The 20,952-nt window shown below is 36.9% G+C and overlaps 1 protein-coding gene across 3 annotated transcripts in view; it reads left to right on the forward strand.

Moving 5' to 3' along the window:
* Positions 1–20,952, forward strand: part of EPHA6 (EPH receptor A6) — a 362,947-nt gene that overhangs the window by 246,576 nt on the left and 95,419 nt on the right. Inside the window, exons 7-8 of one of the 3 annotated variants that reach the window (XM_058825149.1) lie at positions 18,416–18,463; positions 18,891–19,053. In XM_058825149.1, the coding sequence (XP_058681132.1) occupies positions 18,416–18,463; positions 18,891–19,053 (211 nt within the window). The remainder of the gene's footprint in view (positions 1–18,415; positions 18,464–18,890; positions 19,054–20,952) is intronic. The other 2 variants (XM_058825150.1, XM_058825151.1) reach the window with 2 other exon arrangements.

Raw genomic sequence — 20,952 nt, forward strand, 5'->3', positions numbered from 1 at the left:
ATTTTGTGCTGAGTTTTTGTTGTTTTGCTTCTAACTTGTTAATGACTGTCTTGTTTCACACTAGAATTGAGTGGAGCAGCAAGCAGATTGTACATTTACTCATCTCATAGTAACTACATTTAAAAACATAGATAAACTGATCACATGCTTCAATATATTTTGATTCATAGGCTGCAAAAAACTCACATTACAGTGACACTGACACAACAGAATTAAAGTGAATGGGAGCATGATTTCATTTTGAGGCAAGAGATGTATTTATTTATTTATTATTGCTAAATGAAGCAATAATATGTGCTTAAAGGATAGGTGCACCAGCATTGTTTAGAGGGTTACAAAAGGTTACCAGAGAAACTGTTGGATTTCTAGTGCTTTATCAAAATTAGGCAATTTCACAAATAAAAGAGCTACAGCATGCACTACAAGTAAAGGTACAAGGTGCACACATAATATGTATTGGAAAAGCATAATTTGAAGCCTCCTTCTCCATAAGCACAAAACATATTTGGTAATTTCCAGTTGCTACAGGGCCTGGTACCAGTAAAAAATTCTGTGCTGAGCAGTGCCTTCAGTGCTGTAAACAAAGACAGGAAATTTTTGATGTCTGTACCTTAAACAATTCCCTGCTGAGTTCTTGTGTTTCCCTGCCCCCATCTGAAGTGACAGTGGAACTGATGTGTATGAAGATCACAAAGAACAGAAATACAAACCAAGTCATGGAAGAAAGTATTAGGGATATTAGGCTCTGTAAATATCTGAGAATTTTATTCCTTGACTGCACTTCTCTGTTGAGATTATGCAGCTTTAATGATGCAGAAGAGAGGGTAAACTGGGAAAAAAAATCCAAACAGTTTAAATAGGACAGCTAGAAGGAGAAGACAGATTCCTTAGAATATTTGGTAAGCCAAAGCAAGAACCCTATTTTCTTACTCTAATGGAAGTCCTTCAGGTTCTAATCCATTATCATAGCAAGCCCCATTATAACTTGAACTTCTTTTCTTCATTTATATTGAAGAGGTGAATTAAACACATCAAATTGTGAGATTTTATTCACCTGAATTGGAACAGTTCCAACAGTTCTGTAGCCATTGGTATGTATGTTAAATTATAAATTTTAGATATGTATTTAATAAAATCCTTTCTCAATGGATTATGTGCCAAGACCAGTCAGTGCTGAATGACAAGGCAAAACATTTTTCTTGGAGGTCCACTTACTCCTTAACCTTGACCATTGTGCAGCAAGACTACAGGCACAGGCTTTAAGACCCTTGGCTAGACACAGTTTAAAACACTCATATCTGTTTTTATGAGGAAAAAGAGAACAATTTTCTGTGTCCACCTTTTAAAATATATAAGGAGCATCTTCTATTTATAAACTGTTTCTTCTGAGGTCAGGGGAGATAAAATTCACTGCTGGCACCTTCCAGTGTGTAATTTGCAAGACCTGTCTTGGAGATCAGGTTCTAGATCAGAGAGATGAATAACCCATTACTGCAAGTCATTCTGCTTATTTACAGCATTAAATTGGAAAATGTTATTTCACGCCATTTTAGTATTTAAATTTTGCTTTAATCATATTTATATCAAGAAGCATACGTTACAAAACTGGCTAAGTGTAGTGACCAAATGCAAATAAAATTTTATATTGAGAAAGAAAAAGGGATGGTTCCTACCTCAAAGCCAGAAAATATTAATATGCACTATAAATTTTATGTTTCAATTAGTTTTTTTCTTCTTCACTGTGGAGCTCTGTATATTAAAAAGCATAGTTTGTGTTATGACAGGGCTAGATGTAGCCAGTGACACTGTAATCTCTCAGCCTTCCCAGGAACTCTGAAACAGGGGAGTATCAGCATTCCTGTTCTCAGCAGAAGTGACAAAATAGGGATATTGTTGCATGGTCACATGAAATATGATAAGAGTGAAATAATTTTCTACTGCGTCTAGTATGAATTTATCACAAAGACATCCCTCTAACAGAGAGTAAAAAATGCAGGTAAAGTTGAAGAATGTGTTAAATTTGAAAAGGTCAGAAATTTTATTAATGTCTTAGGGAGTCAAGAAAAAGGCAGAAAACAGTAGTCTTAGCTACTAATAAACTAGGGAGAAAAATGGAAGAGCTTTTGCAGTCCATCTTTCTCCCTTTCTAGCTGTCATTTGTATTTAATAAAGAAAGGTTTTATTCTGATAAACAATATAAGAAATTGAATATCTTCATCAAATACAACTACTCAGTCCCTCAAATTCAGCCAATTATATCAGTTTCTTAACTTCTTGAAGCTCTGAGGAATTATGCAATACTCTAAACTTTTGCAATTATTACTGCTATTTCTTTTAAGGTTCCTTGTTGTCATTTGAAAAATTGTGAGTACATCATTGGTGAGCACATTAGGGGAGCAGCCTGCTTTTAATTATCACCCGTAGGAATTCTGTGGCTCACAAATGGAAGTTGTATCTTGTCATGGGCTCCCAAAGTTTTCGGGAAGATAAGTAAACTTCAGAAATCAAATAGCTGCCCAATAAACTGTAAGCACACCACAAAATGGGACAGTTTCCAACAATTTCATAAGGAAGGCAAATTAATGATTATGAGCATGGAGCATAAAGATGCATCTTTCCATGCATTTCCAGAAGAAGCACAAGGAGGCTACACTGTGCCAATTATGCAAGAAACTTGTATTTATACTCTTGTGAAATACAAATTACTCACAGAGAACTATCAAAAGATCAAGTCCTCTCTGTGAAAAATGTTCTTCTGATAAAGATTACCAAGTTATAAAGAAATAAAGTAGATAAGGAGAGTTACCCAGAGGTCTCAATAAGTTACAAATAGGGATTCATACATTAATTTCAAAGTACAATATAGCAATAATTTTTCTGCTTTAAAGTACCTTTTGCTATATGACCTTCATTTCTCCAGGGAATTGCTGTAAAACATTCAGAACTTCAGGAAATACTGTCTCTAAAAATGAAAATCTTGGGCTAATAACGAAATTTCATTGTGAGCCAGTTGTACAGATTTGTAGTTTCTTATTTTGGAGTGCACTGGTACATTTTTATGTGGTTGTCTGACAAGAAGTCATTTTGTTCTGCAGCCTTTCAGCCAAAAATGCAGTGAACAAAATCTGACGTAGGACAAAATTAGCTGATTTGGCCTGGGAGAACAAAGATTTCTCAGCTTTCAGTCCAAAATTCTCCAAGTTCTGTCACAGCAAAGAGAAAGGGTTTTCAACTGTTTGAATAGTTGTGTGATATAACCAGACAGAGAATATCATGATCCTGAAACAACTGCCTTGTTGAGGCTTGGTAGTTGAAATACCTGATTTCAGGTAGATTATTAATAATTCTGAAGTCTGTGCCTTGCATAATAAGTGAGTCTTTACAGCAACACACAGAAAATCAGTTAAATGTTTGCCCTTGGAGATTCTAAGACATGCTCATAAAAGCATTTCTTCATAGACCTTCTTTGGGGCCTTGAGATACTACACATTGCAAATTATCTCTGTTGGTACAGGGTGTCTGCCCTATTCTGTACTCTGTCCATTATATTCTGTGGTCCCTTGATATCATCCACAAACACCATTTCTAAAAGAAAATATCTCTCATGTGCCATAGTGTCTTTCCCTTTAAAAATCATTCTCATTAATATAATCTCATTGCCACTGCTAATTGCAATTAATTTTTCTTTTATACTTTAAACTATTACTGAAACACTGACCAAAGCTTGCACTATTTGCAAGATTCCAGGACATCATAATCTCTTTACCTCTCATTAAAAGTGTTTCATGTTTGAGGCAGATGAAGTAGTGGGGCCTTGTTAGAGCCTTGTAATGACAATTCCTCCTTCTGTAGGAATTCCCTCATGGGAAAGAGAGCACACACACAGTGGATATAAATCCCACCAGCTGCACTCCAGGTTGTGCAGCTGAACTGGAAAACACTCATTCCTCCCCTTTCCATCCAAACCCAGAAAGTTAATCATCAAAAATTAATGTTCCCTAAGACCTGCATTAGGCATAGCAAGCTGTGCACGTATCAGCAACTGTATTAAGTTGTTATTTGTTCTCCCACCTGGCCCAAGCACAGCAGCCTGATTACATGTCCTGTTACACACAGGATAACATATAGTTAGCTAAGGAAACCTGTCTGCAGAGAAGGGATTTTAATGGAATGTACCCAAGCAGTAACCTAAGGCATTGCAGTGAAATCTCTAAATAGAGAAGGTAGAGAATATCTTTAAAATCAGGATTTGGAGGAGAGGGATGATACTTCTTTGCTTTCTTGTCTTTTGATGAAATTTAAAGCCAAATCCCTTTGCCAAATACTTCATTTTGTTGGGAGATTCAATTTGCAGTTCACAGGCAGTTTTCAAATTAAAAAATTAACCCAGTTCCATAGGACAGTGAGTGGACAGGATATGTAGGACATCAGATATTACTTCTCCTTCATCCCAGTATTATTTAGAATTGGATTAATAAATAGAAGTGAGAAAATAACTGAGCAGTAGAGCCAAGGAGGAAATTAGTTTTCCAATGAGATTTGAAAAAGAGATAAAGAGCTGATGAGGCAGAGAGATGATAGAGGAAAGTACCAGATTTAAAGAATTAGAAAGCAGCATGACCTTGTTAATTTTTCTATCAGTCTACAGCTGTCTTCACTTAATTTATACAAGAAATTATGTGCAGTCTTAAAATCTAATATTAAACCAAAGACTGCTATTTCTTTGAGTAATCATTAATATGAATTAAAATGAGACATCCCCAATTTGAGTGACAGACCTTTAGGTAAATTACATGATAAAAATAATGAGAAAATTTACGACTCTCAGTGCATAATGTTTTGAGTGACAGCATTATTTTTATAAGAATTAATATGGAAAATTATAAACACTATGAGACTCATCCTGGTTTAGAGAGCACCAGATGTTCCTCTGTGTCTTCTCCAGCCAAGGAGATATTGCATAATGATCTTCTCTAATTAATTAACCTGACCCTGCTTGAGTATTTTGCCTGGAATCAGCCTCAGTGAACAGGAACCAAACTGTTCTCAGTAGATAAAATCAGGACATTTCTCATAAGGAGCCACCTCATGTGGATCACGTTTAGTCCTCAGAATTTCTGGGTGCAATTTTGAAATGTGCAGTAAAATCAGCCATTTCTCTTGTCAATTTCTCTGCCTTTCTGTGAGGTCTGCATGGCATGTGTGAAGTTCACTGACTCTCAACATCCCTACTCCTTAAAGAGCCACAAGTCTCCATTCTCTCCACTTCTTTAAGTCACCACTTTGCACAATGTCTAACTAAGAAGGAACATATTCTTTCCAACATGGCTGTTAGAACTATCCTGTTTCCTTTAAGCACCAGCTGTTACTTTTTTGGTTCAGATTTTTCTTTTATGTTGGATTTTTATATCCTGAAGAACCATATATGCAGCAGCTCCCAGTGGCATGAGGCTGAAGGGAGCCTGGGGGCTGTGTGACATTACCCGTGGCCAGAGGAGTTTGTTTGGTATTGTTTGTTTGTGGCTGGGTTCTTGGCATGTGCTGGTTCTTTCTTCTGGGCATGTTCCTTTATTGTTGCTATCCCTGTTGCTAAATTTTAAAGTCAGTATCAGTGATGAGATTGGGGAACAGGTACAGACTGACAACAGTAGGGATAAGCAGCTGAGCACTTCTGGTATCTGGCCATTTATTGAGTATACCCAGTAGAAAAAGCTGTTTGCTTCCAAGGATCAACTGGGGAATTTTTAACTTCATGCTAATAATTATTTTTTTAATGCACAGTTTTCTTCTGTAATATTTTTCAAATTATTCAAATTATTTAAGGCATAAGTAGCAATCTGCTGCCTGCAAGTAAAATGTTTCTGATATGACTGGAATCAAGAAATGTAGGACTCATGCAATAATACATTTTCATTACATTTTCAACAATTCTCATCAAAACAAAAGTGCTGAGTATTTGGAATGTACAAGAGGTTTTGGACAGTAGTTTTAGGCAGCTCTTAGTGTTTGTTCATAGGATGTCACAGAGAGGCACCAGGGCTCTGAGCAATACCTCAGACATTCTCAGCTCTTTGTAGCTTCTGGGAAATGAACCATGTCTGCTGAATGTTTTTTAAAAATAATCACTACAAATGTGCTTTGGGATATAATCATTAAAATGAAATCTCCTAGCTTATTTTAGCATAGTAAGTGGTGTTAAACAAGCTTCTCAGTTTTTCTGTTCTGCTGTTATTAACCCAGTTTCCCAAGGGAAAAAATGTAAAAGCCTCCGATTCTGAAAAGAGAAAAAAAATAGGTTTTAGAACTGTTGAAAAGAGAGTTACTAATTACCAGACTCTCTGACCAGATATAATTTTTGCCTTGCTGGAAGGAACCTAAGGACCTTGCAGCAGCCATTATTAATGACACCAATGTAATTACTATATAGGAGAAAAAGAAATCTGGCATCTAAATATCAATTACATGCAGCAAAGGGTTTATCAAAGAAGTTCTAAGCTAGACCTCTATTAGATGCCTGGTTTGGCTTGTCTACTAATCATTGTTGTCAATTATTTAGAAACAGCTTCTGAACTTTTCTATTTAATAATAAAGTAGCCTATAGAGGTATTGCTGTTGTTCCTGCTGAACCAGAAATTCTCAATGAGAAGTATAATGCTGTTGAAGCAAGCCTGGAGGATTTGATATTAAAAAAAAACCCCATACTTAAGTCTCTGCTGATCTTGTGTTCTTGCCTGCAGCCAATACCATTTTCTTCAAGGAAAAGTACATATACACTGCTAATTCCAGTAACTGCTAGAAGAGCTGCACAAATGCAGAAAAAGTCTATTAATGGTTTTGTATAAGTGGTTTTCAAATGCTTTCAAGGCCATAGGAATAATGCAAACTATTACAAAACAACAAACACAACTAGTTCCATACCTCAAATAAAGCTAAGAAAGCTAAGTCCATTGATGACTAAGATTGGTTGCTAGTAAAATGACTTATTAATTGTTTTTTTCTATCCTCTAAAGCCTTTGAACCTCAGGAAAAATAGTTTCCAGAATTGTGCACTGACACAGCAATACTACCACTACTACTACTACTACTACTACTACTACTACTAATAATAATAATAATGTTAACCACAGGAACCAGTGTTAATCTTATGTGTTTAGGTGGGGTCAAAAATCAGAAGCAGCTGTTTTATAGAGCAGAAAGTTTCAGATAAGGCAACATTTAGATGATTTTGATGAACATACTGTAAAAAGGAAATGTTTTCTCATCAGAGATAATGTATCAGTTGCACAAAAGGAAGTGGTAAGGAGTTGAACATGTTTAGTCTGAATTAACAAAGTAGAGAATGTACTCCCAAAGCATTTTATTTTTGTTGTGTCTGTTATTATCAATTGCCTGCAGTGTGTTCACCTTGGGGTTTAGATGCACTAAGTTTTAGTTGCATATGATAATAGAGTTGGAGTTCTCTCAGATACTTTAACACCCATTCAGAAATCCAAATTTGGGTTTGAAATTTTCACAGATTTTTAGCAAACAAATGGCAAGTTTTGTGAACAATGACCTAAACATAACAAGCATACCTGCCAAATGATGATCATCTAAATGAAAGTGATTTTACTTATATATAATTAAATACAGTATCTACAGCTCTAGATCTCTAAAATCAGTCAGAATGTTTCCTTTAGATCCTCTTAAAATACAAAGTAGCTTTAAAATTAAAAAAAAATCATCTGTGAGCCCAAACTCTTAAAAACTGAAGCTAGCACAGTGATTTTTGCCATACATGGATGATTTACAGCCATAAAGGTGGATTCATAGATTAAATCATAACTATGCCTTGAGACATGAGTTTATATCTTTGTCTAAATGAAGGAGTTCAGATATTGTTACGGTTTCTTCCTGCAATATTCAATGCATTCAAGAGATACCTGGAGAGGTTCAAAGGTGTGAGAGTAAAACTGAAAAAAATTCCTTTTTTTCTCTCTCTTTTTTCTAAGACTGCATTTCAGTTGTACTTTAAGCACAGAAAAGGACAAGATATTAGTTTTCCTCTTTTAATGTCCTTTTGACATTAAATGAAGCCAGTGACTGTGTAACATTAGCAACCTCTTTTTTATTAAGTAGCACTGTCCCCAAAGCAGTCATTCTGGGATAAGGGAGAAATATCCAAAGGGAAAAAGGAAGCTCCTTTAGGGAGAGCCCCTCCATCTTAATGCACTAAACCACTACTTTCCTGTTTAATATCAGTATAATCACTTTACTATGTATTAAACAAAACTGTGGGTTTGGCATGGGGATGTGGTTGTTGGAATCAAAATGAACATTAGAGGAGCTTTTAATTTAAATTAATAATTTCATCAGCCAACTTGAATTCATAAAAATTGCACCTCATTCAGTAACTTCCATGTAGTTTTGTTGTTGTCCCTGAATAAACCCACATATATTTATTTGATTGATTGAAACAAGCAATAGTTTTTTAATGTATTTGCATTAGTAGTTTCAAAGTGCCCTTTCTTGATGTGCTTGTTGGGATGGCTGAGTTAACAACCTATTATTATGTACTCCTTACCGAGCTGTTAATAGCTTTAGTGTCTTTTGCTGGAATTCACCTGCTGCTCATAAACACATTTATGTTGCTCTAGGAAATTCACCAGGTTGATGCATCTTGTATTTGCAATGACCTTGTACAAACTACCTGGTTTTCATGCTTATACAAGTATCTCTATTATAGTAACAAAAGTCTTTAGTGGCTGGAGCAGCTCTTTTTAAAAGGTATTGATATCCATCTGTGAATTTTGTTAACATTTTTTCAGATTGTTGTTTTTGCCACCACTAGAAATTATATTTCTGCTCAAGTTAGCTACATCAGAAATGGGCACTTCCCAAAAAAATTGAACAAAAACTTGCTGTGTCAGTTTTGAAAGTGCAAAATCAGCTTTTTGATTTACTTGCTGGTTTGTTTACTTTGCCCTTGAAATTCATGTTCAATTAATTGGAAAAAAAGATTGCTGTTTTTGCTTTACACCCCATTAACTCACCGAGGTGTTTGAAGAAAACATAAACTTAAGGAATATGCTGTATTTATTGTTGATGTATTGCCAAGTTCTGCACTACAGTCATGACACCAGAGGTGAATTCAGCCCTTCTGAGTTAGCATTACAAGACAGATGTTTGCTGTTTGCCTGCATTGAAACACAAAAAGATTTTTGCATGTGCTCACAAATGCACCAAAACGTGATATTTCAGTGACTTTTCAATAGCTATTATATGTTTATATCAGAAGAGGCTTGCATAATGAAAAGCAATACACAATCTCTATATAGAGATCAGCAGGTTCCCTCTTGCCTCTGATTTATTATTTGTATTGCACTGATTAAAGTCAAACATTAGTTAGTGTCAGATTTTGTGTTTTAGGGCCAAAATTCTTCCTCCAAAATTGATTTTTGTTGGATGGTTGAAATCTGTCTTAATATTGTCAGCATTATTCTATGCTTAAAAATGCAATTTTCTTTGAAAAGGGAAGTATTTGTCCCAAAGACACACATTCACAGTTAGCATATGAAAGACTTGTTACCATTTAACATTCATATGGTCTGAAATGAATCTTAATGACTTCAGTCATTTTTTTTCCAGAACAGAAAATCTGAATAGCAATCTGATTCAATTCAGTCTATAAAAGTAGATATTTTGCTTACTTAAATAAAAGTGATGGCTTTATTAATACCATTGAATTTGTTTTCAAGCTGTTGTATATCAATAGGGATCTTTCCTGGATTTGCCAGGCAGGAAACATTCAGTAGCAGATGAAAAGAGAAAATTCTGCATTAGTCTGCTCTTCTGATATTGAAAGTTATTTATGTAGATGATTCAAACTAAGCTGAAACCAATCTTAAAATAAGCCCAGGGATTCTACATGTCCTTACATCCTAAAAGGCTGCAACACATCTTAGAAAGGAGTTTTAAAGGCATGATTCCACAAGAGGTTTTTAGTACAGAATGTGATTTTAGTACAGAATGTGGTTTTTATGAGGATGTTTGTAGAGCTGCAAGCATCCCACAGGAGTTGAAATTTCCAAGCAAGGTGTTACAAACCTGAAAAATATTCAGCACTGAAAGGAAGCCCTAATCCAAATCCTGGCCCTTTCTGCCTGTGAATATTGTAGGGATTCTGAAATGAAGTGAATTAAGGCAATTTGTCAGCAGCACTATTAGAGCTGAGTTCTGTGTAGCTGACTCAGTGCTGTACTATATTTTTGGATTGGTAGAATAATTTGATTTTCACAGCTTTGAACATATGTTGTGGGCTGTTGGGATTTTTTGGGAGGGAAGGGGGAAGAGTTGTTTGCGGGTTTTAGGAGATTTTTTTATTTATTTTGTAGTGTTTTTTGATGGGGAGTTGTTAAAGTAGGGTGCTGGCTGCGCTGTACTGTAGCAAGTCACCTCACTGTAGAAGTCTTCTGAAAAATTGGATGATTGCTCTTGTATTGAAATTCCACTTCCCTTGTAAGATGCCTCTCTGAATTTCAGTTGCCTTCACACTTCAGTAGGAAATGTGATCCCCAAAGTTTGAGTTCTGCCAGAGCAGTTCTGTGTGCACAGCTGTGATGTTACCTGTGCTGGTAATGCTGGGTGTGAGAACATTGCCTGGCCCATGGCTCAGCAACTTTGACACTTCAGGTGTTTGGGCTGTGACTTTTTTCACAACATACAAGTTGTCTCTTTTTATCTTTCTTCCAGGGTATTGCATTTTCAATTTAAATATTTCATTATCCAGTGACCTACTTCCCATCTGTAACTAGAAGTACTAGTTTTCTAGTACATAGTGTTTCTATGATATACACAGATATTTTGAAATTGGCTGAACATGTTATTGATATTGATTATTATTCACTACTTCTTGGAGTCAAGAAACTAAAATACACTCAATAAATTGTCAGAAAGTGGATTTTTTTTAAAATCCCCACAGTATTTTTTAAACACAGTTTGTAATTAAACATGTTGCCTAGGGATGTTTTGGAGGCCCCAAGCAAATTTTGTTGAAGGAATAATTAAGGAAATTCCTGGAAGAAAAGTCTATGAGCTGTAAGACACAATGAAGTCAATTTAGTTAATTCAGAAAGCCACTGATCTGCAGTTTGCTGGGCTCTGGGGGAGTGATAAGGGTAAGAATGGGGGGAAGGAACCTGCAGTGGCACCAGGACCTTGTTCAGAATTGTGAACCATGAACCTCATACACCAAAGCAATGACTTGGAATCAGCCCACTCTATATCCATAGTACTCTGGGCTTGTTTCACAGCAAAGAAATTTTCCAATATTCACATTTTCAGGATTGCTTCTGTTTCCTGTTGCACTGTATTTGTCAGCAGGTTTATTACATCATTTTGAAGTAAACCTTAGCGTTAGATATCCCAGGAGAAAATGTGCTTTACTGTCCTAAGGTGAATTTTGAGTACTACTTGAGTTGAATTTTTTACATTAGAAATTTAGTTTGTGCTTGCAGTAGCTTCCTGCTTCTTTCCAACTGGAAAAGAAACTTAAAATGAGTGAAAAGATAAGAAAAATCTTCAAGGCATCTGGAGAAGCTGGCACTTCTATATGCAGAAGTTAGAGAGACTTCTGGAGGTCCTGGTGCAGAGGTTTTCTGTGATAAATACTTTTAGTTAACAAACAACCATTTTCAGAGTAGCTTATTACTGCCAGAAATATGGGATTTGATATATGTGCTCATCTGACAACCCAGGCCATGTTCCCCAGCTGCCTTTGTTATATGCTGGATTGCTCCCTGTTCCATCCCTAACTTCAGGCCTGGTTTTATTTCACTTCGATCTCCTTGTTGGGACAATCAGCTCTCTCCTGCCTGCTGCCTTCACACCTGGCAGTCCCACTTGGCCCAGATGTGAACCACTCAGTTTTTGCTCTGCCCAGCCCTCACCTCCCTGTGCTGGTGAGAATTTAACATTGTTTTAGAGCCTCCCTGTCCTCATCTCTCTCCTCATTTAATTTTCTGCTTTTCATGCTTCACCTCACATCAACTCGTTTCTGCCTTTCCAAGTATATAATCCAATTAAAATGCATTTTGTCTGGGGTTTGACCTTTCTGTATTTTCTTTATGATTGGTTATCTCTTCTTCCCCTTTTCATGTTGACAGCTTCACTTTTATGTATGGAAAAAAAGTGATGAGCTGACTGACAGGCAATCAAAATATAAAATATTGAATGGCCAAACAGGTAAAGGACACTTGAGTGTTTCAGCTCCCCAGACTGTTACATCTCAGATTAATCAGGAGGGAGGCCAAGGAGGGAAGGGACAGGGTTACATCCTGAAGGGGCTGACGCCTTTAAGTGCTGCAGATTTCTCCTCTGAAGCAAACACTAGAGCCATTGGCAATTTTCTATCTGGCCATGATTTTTTGCTGCCACAGTTTTCTGCTTAGTTTAGATTGGTCCTCAGATCTTTGCAATCACTTTTCTAAATTTACTTCAAGTTTGTGGTTCAGCTGAAAACCAGAGGTACAGGGTTTTTTTAGGAAGAGCTTTTTTTTAAGAATCCTAATGGAATTGTTTACTTCTAGTTCTCTTATTGTAATTTTCCTACCACTCTGTGTTGCATTAAAAATTTCCCTAATCCTGTTGATCAGATTTTAATCAGTAATTAATGTTAGAAGCACATTTTTGAACATTTAAGTATTTTCTAAAATCTTCTGCCAGCATTCCTGTTAATTGACGTACTGTAGGTCAAAATAGTTTTCTAGGAGAAAATCACACACAAAATTAGTAAATGTAAAGAAACTTTCAGAGGCAGACACCAAGTTCCACAGGTATAGTTAATTTTATTGCTTTCAGTGTAATTACTCCTTATCTGCAACAATCTGTGTAAGGTGACAAAGGTGCTATGACTAGAGGCAACAGGCATTCAGAAGTTGTATTATGAAAATATTTTATTGTAAAGAAAGAAAATACTTTTTGAGAATCATTGGGGGAAAATTAGTTGTGAGAGGAGTATAGGCTCTATCAATCAGAGGCAGTTTCCATAAATTAGAGCTGTGGGGATTCTGTTTTTATTCATCACAGAGAGTAAGTACAAACTCCACAGTTTGATGTTATTTGTCTTGAATAGATTATATTTGAACTGATTAATCAATCAATGACTACACCTAATAATTAACTACTGTGTTATCCTAATGGGTGGCACAGCATTAAAGTTCAGGTGACTATGGAGTGCCAGCATAGCTGATCCCATGGGAAAAGTAAGGAAGAATTTGGAGATCTCATTGCACAGTGGACTAGAGCTATGATCAGTAAACATTCTGTCTTCCAGAATTGTGGTCATTCCTTTAAAATAAGGATGCTTCCTCTGTAGGTCACATTGTGTGTGTTCCTCAGACTGATGTACCTAGGAAAGAGGAAAGATGTGACCAAATGGTCTCATAAAAAATTCCTTTTTATTATTGGTGCTTTTATTTAAACATTTATAGCACCTGAATCATGAAACTCCAAATCTGCTTTATTTTAATGTGGTACTTAGTCAGCTTTGACATTGTGCTTCAGTGCACAGCATCAAGACCTGGTCCCTGTGGTATATAGATTTAATCTCTATTAGTTCTTCTTTCAGTTAAATAACAGTGCTCTGAAAAGGCCAGGCAGGATTATGTAGCTTAATACAGAATTTTCATGTTGCAGGACAATAGATATAGACTAGAAAATGTGTTTGCAAACAGCTGATAGTAAATTCAGTTACTCTCCCTGGATTCTTTCTACACACACACACACTTGTAAGCTGTGGGTACAATAAGTCTCCTTTAGCTGGCAGAAAGTGGAAATCCCTTTCCCTAGAGTCTGCCTAAGAAGACTTTTGTTACTCATGACACTCAATGAGCTGAATACCTCCATTGTCATTCATAAAATAAGCTAGAATAAGAGTATATAGCTCCCATTATATATTCTAAATCATAGCAAATTATATTTGGTTATCTTTTTAAATTGATGAACTAAATACTGATACTATTTTTATTAGAGCCATGTCCCTTTCAGCCACTCAAATATTAATGGTGACAAATATTGTATGCCTGAAAGTGCCAGGATTTTATCAGTGCTTTACTGGGAAAGTTAATCTTTTAAAGGTTATTTCAGCACTACAAGCAAAATTCAGTATTTCAGCTTTAATTTCAATTGATTTTTTTTTCACTAAAGATTTGGAGATAAATAATCTTTTTCTCACCTATAAAATCAGTATGTGCACTCTCTGATTGCTATAGGAGTCTAAAGTGATTAAAAGGTCATCACATTTTGGTTAGCATTTATCAATATTTTTCGTATACGTGTCCACAAAGTCTTCATTTCTGTGCTCTTTTCCTCTGTACAAAGGTGGGGATAAAATCAGAGAGCAATTTTTTCACACAGGTGTGACATGTGATAGTTAATCTATTTAACGTAGTTATCTATTTATTTAAAATTGTGAATGTTTTTGGAGGAATCCCCTTTCTTTTAAGTATATGAGAAAACTGGTGCTAATCATCACAATAATAGAACATCTGGATATTGGCTGCTACTCTGCTGCACTGCAGAAGCAGAAAGCGTTTCATTAATATTTATCCTCTGATGGTGCTACTCCATTAAATGAGGTTGTCTAGTCTTAGACCATTAGCACCATTGTGCCTTCCACTCAGCCAGTCTGTCTCTTTAGATATGAAAAAAATGCCTTATCTATAAAGCCAAGTATAAAATTAGGATAGATACAGATCCAGATGGGCAGAGGTGGCTGCAGGAAAGAATTTCATTCTGAAAGGTTTTCCTGTTCATGCACAGAGCAAACTGTCAAGGATTTGTGAACACTGTCCCTCATAATCAGAACAGACTCCATTTACAAGAAGAATCACACAAACAATAAGAAAAATACAATTTCCTTAAAAACAGAGCATTTTCAAATTTCATAATATAATTCTGTTTAACTTGGATAGGTAGTCATAGAGTTAGTATTACATTCTGTAATAACATTGGCATGGCTTGCATTTTTGTTATATTTATGTTTTAATTACAGATTTTCACCAAGATAATTTTGCAGTAGGCTATGGAAGAAGTCTTATGACTTTCCTCATATCAGATTGTGTCTCATACTTATATGAGTATATTATATTAGATAGACTCCTTGTACTCATGTTTAACCCCTCAGCCCCTGTGTTCTCAGAGCTGATTCTTGTGAGTCCTTTGCCACCTCAAGATCACAAATGCTGCTCTGATACTGATGTAAAGCATGAGAGCATTTCTTGTGTCCTTTTTCTTTTTGTGAATGCTGAACCATGCATAGTAGCCAACTGTATATTATCTTACTTTTATGTGCCGTGGGAGGTACAGCCATATCAGTTAAACTCATGCTTTATTTTGCAGATTTTGCAGTCTGTAGTTATCAAGTACAGCATAAATGTAGTGGCCTTTCTCATTGATTCTGGCCCTGTCACTGTCTAGGTCAGAAATCTATCACAAGAGATAGATCCTCCTAGCACACAAAATCATGCTTCCTTTAGATGGAAAATAGAGTGCATGATAAGTGGGTTGATATATATCTGTATTTTGCCACAACCTGAAAGCAGGATCTGGGAAAAGCATGCACTAACATCCAAGAAGTACAGTTAGATCCTTTCATTTAAAATTGACTTTTTGAACACAGAATCCCTGCAGAAGTGAGTGCATATGGTCTATACCAGGAATAATACAAAGCATCCCATACTTCTGTGCAGACTAGAATTGTTTGGGTTTTTTTTGTTCTGAGTCCATCTTCAGCCTTCCTGGGAAAGATCATGGCAGAAGGAGTGGCCAGCCTTGAGAGCCACCTCCATGCACCTCTGTGGAAAGCTCTGGCTTTCCAGGTAGGCTGCAAATCAGTTGTCAAGAGAATGGAATAATGGCAAAGCATTCACTCTTTGGAGAATTCTCTGTATGAATCCAGTCCTAAAAGGCTGAATTCTTTGTGCAAAACATTCCAGCCCTGGGAAGTTTCCAGCTATGAATCATTTTGTCTTGAGTTTGAGCAAATTTTTCCTCAAGCTGGTTCTCAAGCCAAGGTGATAGGTTCCCTTTCCACTATTTCACATGCAGTAACAAATCTTGCCCCCTTCCCCACATGACAGCACCATTACTTTTAAGGTTGGGTACTCCCAGACATCATTTTTCAGTCTGTGGGATGGATGGCATGAGAGGCTGCAGAAGGAAAGGACAGGGGAGGGCATGAAGAAGGGACCATTCAGGGCTTCCTGCAAACCCAGGCAGGTGGTGAGGAACCAACAAGCCAGACAACCCCTGGAGGTGGCCAGAATACCTTCCAGAAGGGACAGGCAGTGATGGATGCCCCTCAGGAGCTTGAAGGACCCATTTTGTTGATTAAATGTCACCATCACAGCCCTTGTCACACTCATTGTCTTTGACCAACTACAAATAATGAATTATATTTGCTGCCTGCCTGTCCACACCCCTGGCTATGCAGGCAGTGTATCCCAAATGAATGTTTTACACAAGCAGCACTTAGCCTGTAATAACATATAATTGATTGGGTTTTTTTCCAAAAGTCATTTTGAAAAACAATTTGGGAAAGAAACTATTTGGAAAAGAAAGTGTCTTTCTCAGATTCTTTTCCAAAAGTCATTCCCAGTTTTTGCTGCTGCTGGCTTTTTTCCACAGGCTTCAGGGAGTAAATCTTGTCATTGGATCTTGGGGAATCTCCACTGATTTTTCTTTTTTTAATTCAGTTTTCATCCTCCTTTTAAAGACCCTATTGCTTTTTACAATTCCATCAGTTTTTTCTGCAATCTCTCTAGCAGGTCAAAAGAAGCAGTACATTTTTAAATGGTAGGACTTGCTTTGAAGCAGTAAGGTAGTCTAGGGAAAAGAAACAGCTTGCGATAGTAATAGTTCCAGTGAAATCCCTTTGGTGCTGCTCTCTTCCTTAGCTTACAGAATCTAAATACAAATTTCCAGAGCATTCCAAAGTATAAAGTCACTGCCCCTCTATGGGCCATGACTGAATCATGCTAATACCTGTATAAAACAAACCTTTGCTGTTTATGTAATGTGCAGTGAATCTTTCCAAGATCCTTCCTTAACAGGAAGTCATGTAAACTTAATCAGAAAAAAATAAAAAAACAACCCCTATCACTCAAACAAGTAGGCTTTCTGTCAGAAAAAAATAAGTATTTTCTGAAATGCATTAAAACATGTCTAAAAGCCACTGTATCTATTCAAAGTGAAGTTACAACATTTCAAGTAATTGGGAGAAGTCTTATATTTAAAGAAGTAATTAGATGGTGTATTAATTATAGTCTCCACCCATAAGTTTACATGTACATTTTATCCTACTATTTCAGTTTAAATGCATGCTCCTCACAGCTTCAAATTTTGGTAACAGACTGTAGAAAAAAATCAATACTTCCTCTTACTGTATTTTCTCAAATTATTTCCACTGTTTGAAGTGTAAGTTAAATGCAGTTATTTTTAATATTGATCATTGTTGCCTTCCTCCTGCTCCTTCCCTTAACAGAATCATGAGGCTGCTTCTGTGTGTTTGTTTTTTAATCTGGTTTTCTCAATCTCCCTGTATTCCTGCTGGGGGATAGTGATCCACCTGCTGCCCTGTGCTAAAGTGATTTGTTATGCATGGCTGAAGTTAACTCAGAGTGTTTTATAAATACTGTTGTTTTTATATAAAAAGTGCATGCATATTGCTGAGAAGAGGTTAAAAGTCCAACAGAATCTGACTGAAACCTAATCCTCTTCTGGTTATATCTCTTCTGTGAACTAGATTTCCTTCTGAACAGGCTGGAAGCCCCCTTTGAATAACTTACACTGCTCTAATATCACTGCATGGTATAATAATATGGTGCCCTGTGGGTGTCACAGTTGGACTGTTAAGCACATGCCAAGGACATTCCTGCTCAGTTTGGAGACAAATCCTGCTCCAAGGGAGCAAACCTAGCCTTAAGGCAGCTCATAAAATATAACAGATTACTGGTTTATCAAGTAACTAATGACAGGGAATAAATGTTCTTCTTCCAAGTCATCCTCTCATGTAAAAGCATCATCCAAGACCTGTCTAGCAAAGCAGCACTCAGTTAAAGCACAGAAATTGATGTTTCTGGTCTCCACACTGGAGCAGCTGGTCTGCAGTGGTAATTCCCAGAGCCCATAATTCTCAGGGATCTCCGTGAGACTCAGGAACTCCCAGCAGCTGCCTGGGAACAACTGCCAGGAGATTAACAGGGGAGTTTGCACAGAGTATTTCTCCTTATAGTGTTTCAAAGTGAATTTCATGTATGACCACATTACAGCTACCTGGAAAGAGACATTGAGCTCAGCAGCAGTGAAGCAGTTGAACCGTGCTCAAAGTTGACAGGCTTTAAAGAAAAAGTTAATTCCTATTTTCTTTTACCCACAGGTCTACCCACGGATAGCGCCGGCATTTTGGCACTACCTGCGGGTAGAAGTGAGTAGCGGGTATTTGAATACTCCCACATCTTTATTTTGCAGCTTGGTAGTGTTTCCTGACCTCCTAGTTTGTCCATTGTGCAAAAATAATGAGCTTCCATTCTAGTTGCCATTCTTCTGTGAATGTAGTCTTGTAGTAATTCATGCTGGTTTGACTATGGTTGGGTTGGTTGCTAACCCAAGTCACAAAAACATGTCTGTATGCAGGGTTAAAGACAAAAAATCCTGAAATCTAAAAGTCAAGGCCATATCATACATTCTGACTACAGCACAGAACCAAAGTACAGAAATCCATACCTGCACCTCCTTTTATAAACACATTTTGCATTCATGAGAAGAATATGGAGCTTCAGTTCTGTTATACCATTTTTGCAAAGATTGTTCAACTGAACTTGATATCATTTCTTCCCTCTTTTGTCCCTCAGGAGCATGAGCAGCTCAGCTATTCCTCCACAAGGTCCAAGGCTCCAAGTGTTATCATCACAGGTCTCAAGCCAGCCACCAAGTACATATTTCATATCAGAGTCAGGACGGCAGCAGGATACAGCGGCTATAGCCAGAAGTTTGAATTTGAAACTGGAGATGAAAGTAAGTTTCGCTGAAGGGAAAAAAAAAATAAATACAACAGAAGTAGCATCTAATTCTAAACCAATGAGATATGGGGAGTTTGAATGGCTGAACCCATACCATTTGTTTATCACAAAATGACCAGTGCTATGTGATAAAAAAGAAGCCTCAGACTCACAGTTCTGGATTTACAACAACACATAGAAAAGTTAGCCCAATGCTGCAGCTGAAGGAATGTTCTCTTCCATAAAATTTCTTTGTGGGTCCCTTCCAAGCTAAGATGCTCTAGGATTCTCTGATCCTTTCTTTCCTTGCAGAAGTTTTGCCTCTTGACATCTAGAAATACCCTTAGCCAGGCTTTCCCTAAGTCCCGCAGCTTCACACAAGCTCCCAGTGAGGGACTCTTCACCCTGCAGTTGTCAGTGCTCCCAGACTCCACAAAAAAACCTGGAAACTTGTATATGCATTTCCACCAACCAGTAAACCTACTAAATTTGGCACTAAGAAGCAAGAAACCTTCCCGTTCCTACAAAATATGCAAAAAGGCTTCATGTGTGATGTTCATGCTCTGAACAATTTTATATCTGTCATGTGTTGCCCTTCATGTTCAAAGAAACATAGAAAAAGGTATTTACATGTATTTGAAAGGAAATTAGTGTAGTAGATTAAAACATTAAAACACTCATTAATTAAATTACTTTAATTAGCCAATTATGTATACCATGTTTTTCATTAGTGTTTTAGAATTCAAGTTGTTTAAGCTAATGTACAGACTCAGAACTATATAAGTGCTTCTAAGAGCACCCAGGGATTTGTGTTCCATTTTTATTGCTTCTTAACTTCTATTTCAAAAATCAATCAGGGATAGATTTCCAAGTGCTTAATGCCTAATTGGACTTTTTAAAATTTGCTGGGTACTTAAGCCAATTGGTTTGAATAGGAGTTGAGCACTTGGGTGCTTTCAAGAATTTCGGTAGATCTTGTCTGTATCTTCTGGTGCAATAAATACAGGGCTTAATTCATGTAAAAAGAAAATAGTATTTAAACCTCTGTGAGGATTCGCATTGTGAAAATGTCACTTGCCCATCTAAATCAGGAAAACTGTGGCTCCAGTGACATTTCCCTCATTGGTATTGAGGGAATCTCCTGGGAGTGACATTCCCCTTACTCCATCCTGGCCCCATCTCTCCTTCTCAGTGCACTGATGCAGCTGGCTGCCTGGTAAGCTTAATTTTAACATCCTTTTTGAGTATAACATCAAAGCTGAACCTGGTACTGAAATAGACTGGAAAAATACATCTGTTTATGATGCCATGAACAGACCTAACACAGTTTATCTCTCAATAATTCTGGTTTCTTTTACTTTTGTGTCTAAGTTCTTGCTTCCTAAACTAGTGCATGGTTTCACATAGCTGAATAAATAGAATTCAGCCATGGTTTTGTCAGTATTTCAAGATACTGAGTAGCATTTACACAGAGAGATTTGGGAGAGTTGTGTTGAGATTTGGGCTGCTTGGTTCTGTCACTACCCATAAATATTAGTTTGCCCTTGCTGGCCTGCGTCTGTCTTACAAACCAGTTCTACTCCTGCTGTGCAGAAATCTCTCTTCATCATTTACTGTTCTGGCAGTGGGCGGCTCAGCTGAAAATTTTCTCATTTTTTTAATATACATTTTTCTCAATTTTTCTGAAAGAAAGCAAATAATATTAGGCCAAGGCAGTCTATTGCAACTCTTTCCAACCCTCCTCACTAGAAACAAGTCACTTGGTGAAAATTCCACTTTAGCAATTACTTTTTGTGGACTTTGAATTATATTTGAATTAACTCAAAAGTAGCATTTTCATGAGAAGGCTGGGAAGAATAGAGTGATTTAAAAGTCTGTGTTATGAAAAGAGAATTTATCAACCAGCAGTCTCATG

The sequence above is a fragment of the Ammospiza caudacuta genome, chromosome 2 (assembly GCF_027887145.1).
Source record: "Ammospiza caudacuta isolate bAmmCau1 chromosome 2, bAmmCau1.pri, whole genome shotgun sequence".
Taxonomy (NCBI): Eukaryota; Metazoa; Chordata; class Aves; order Passeriformes; family Passerellidae; genus Ammospiza; species Ammospiza caudacuta.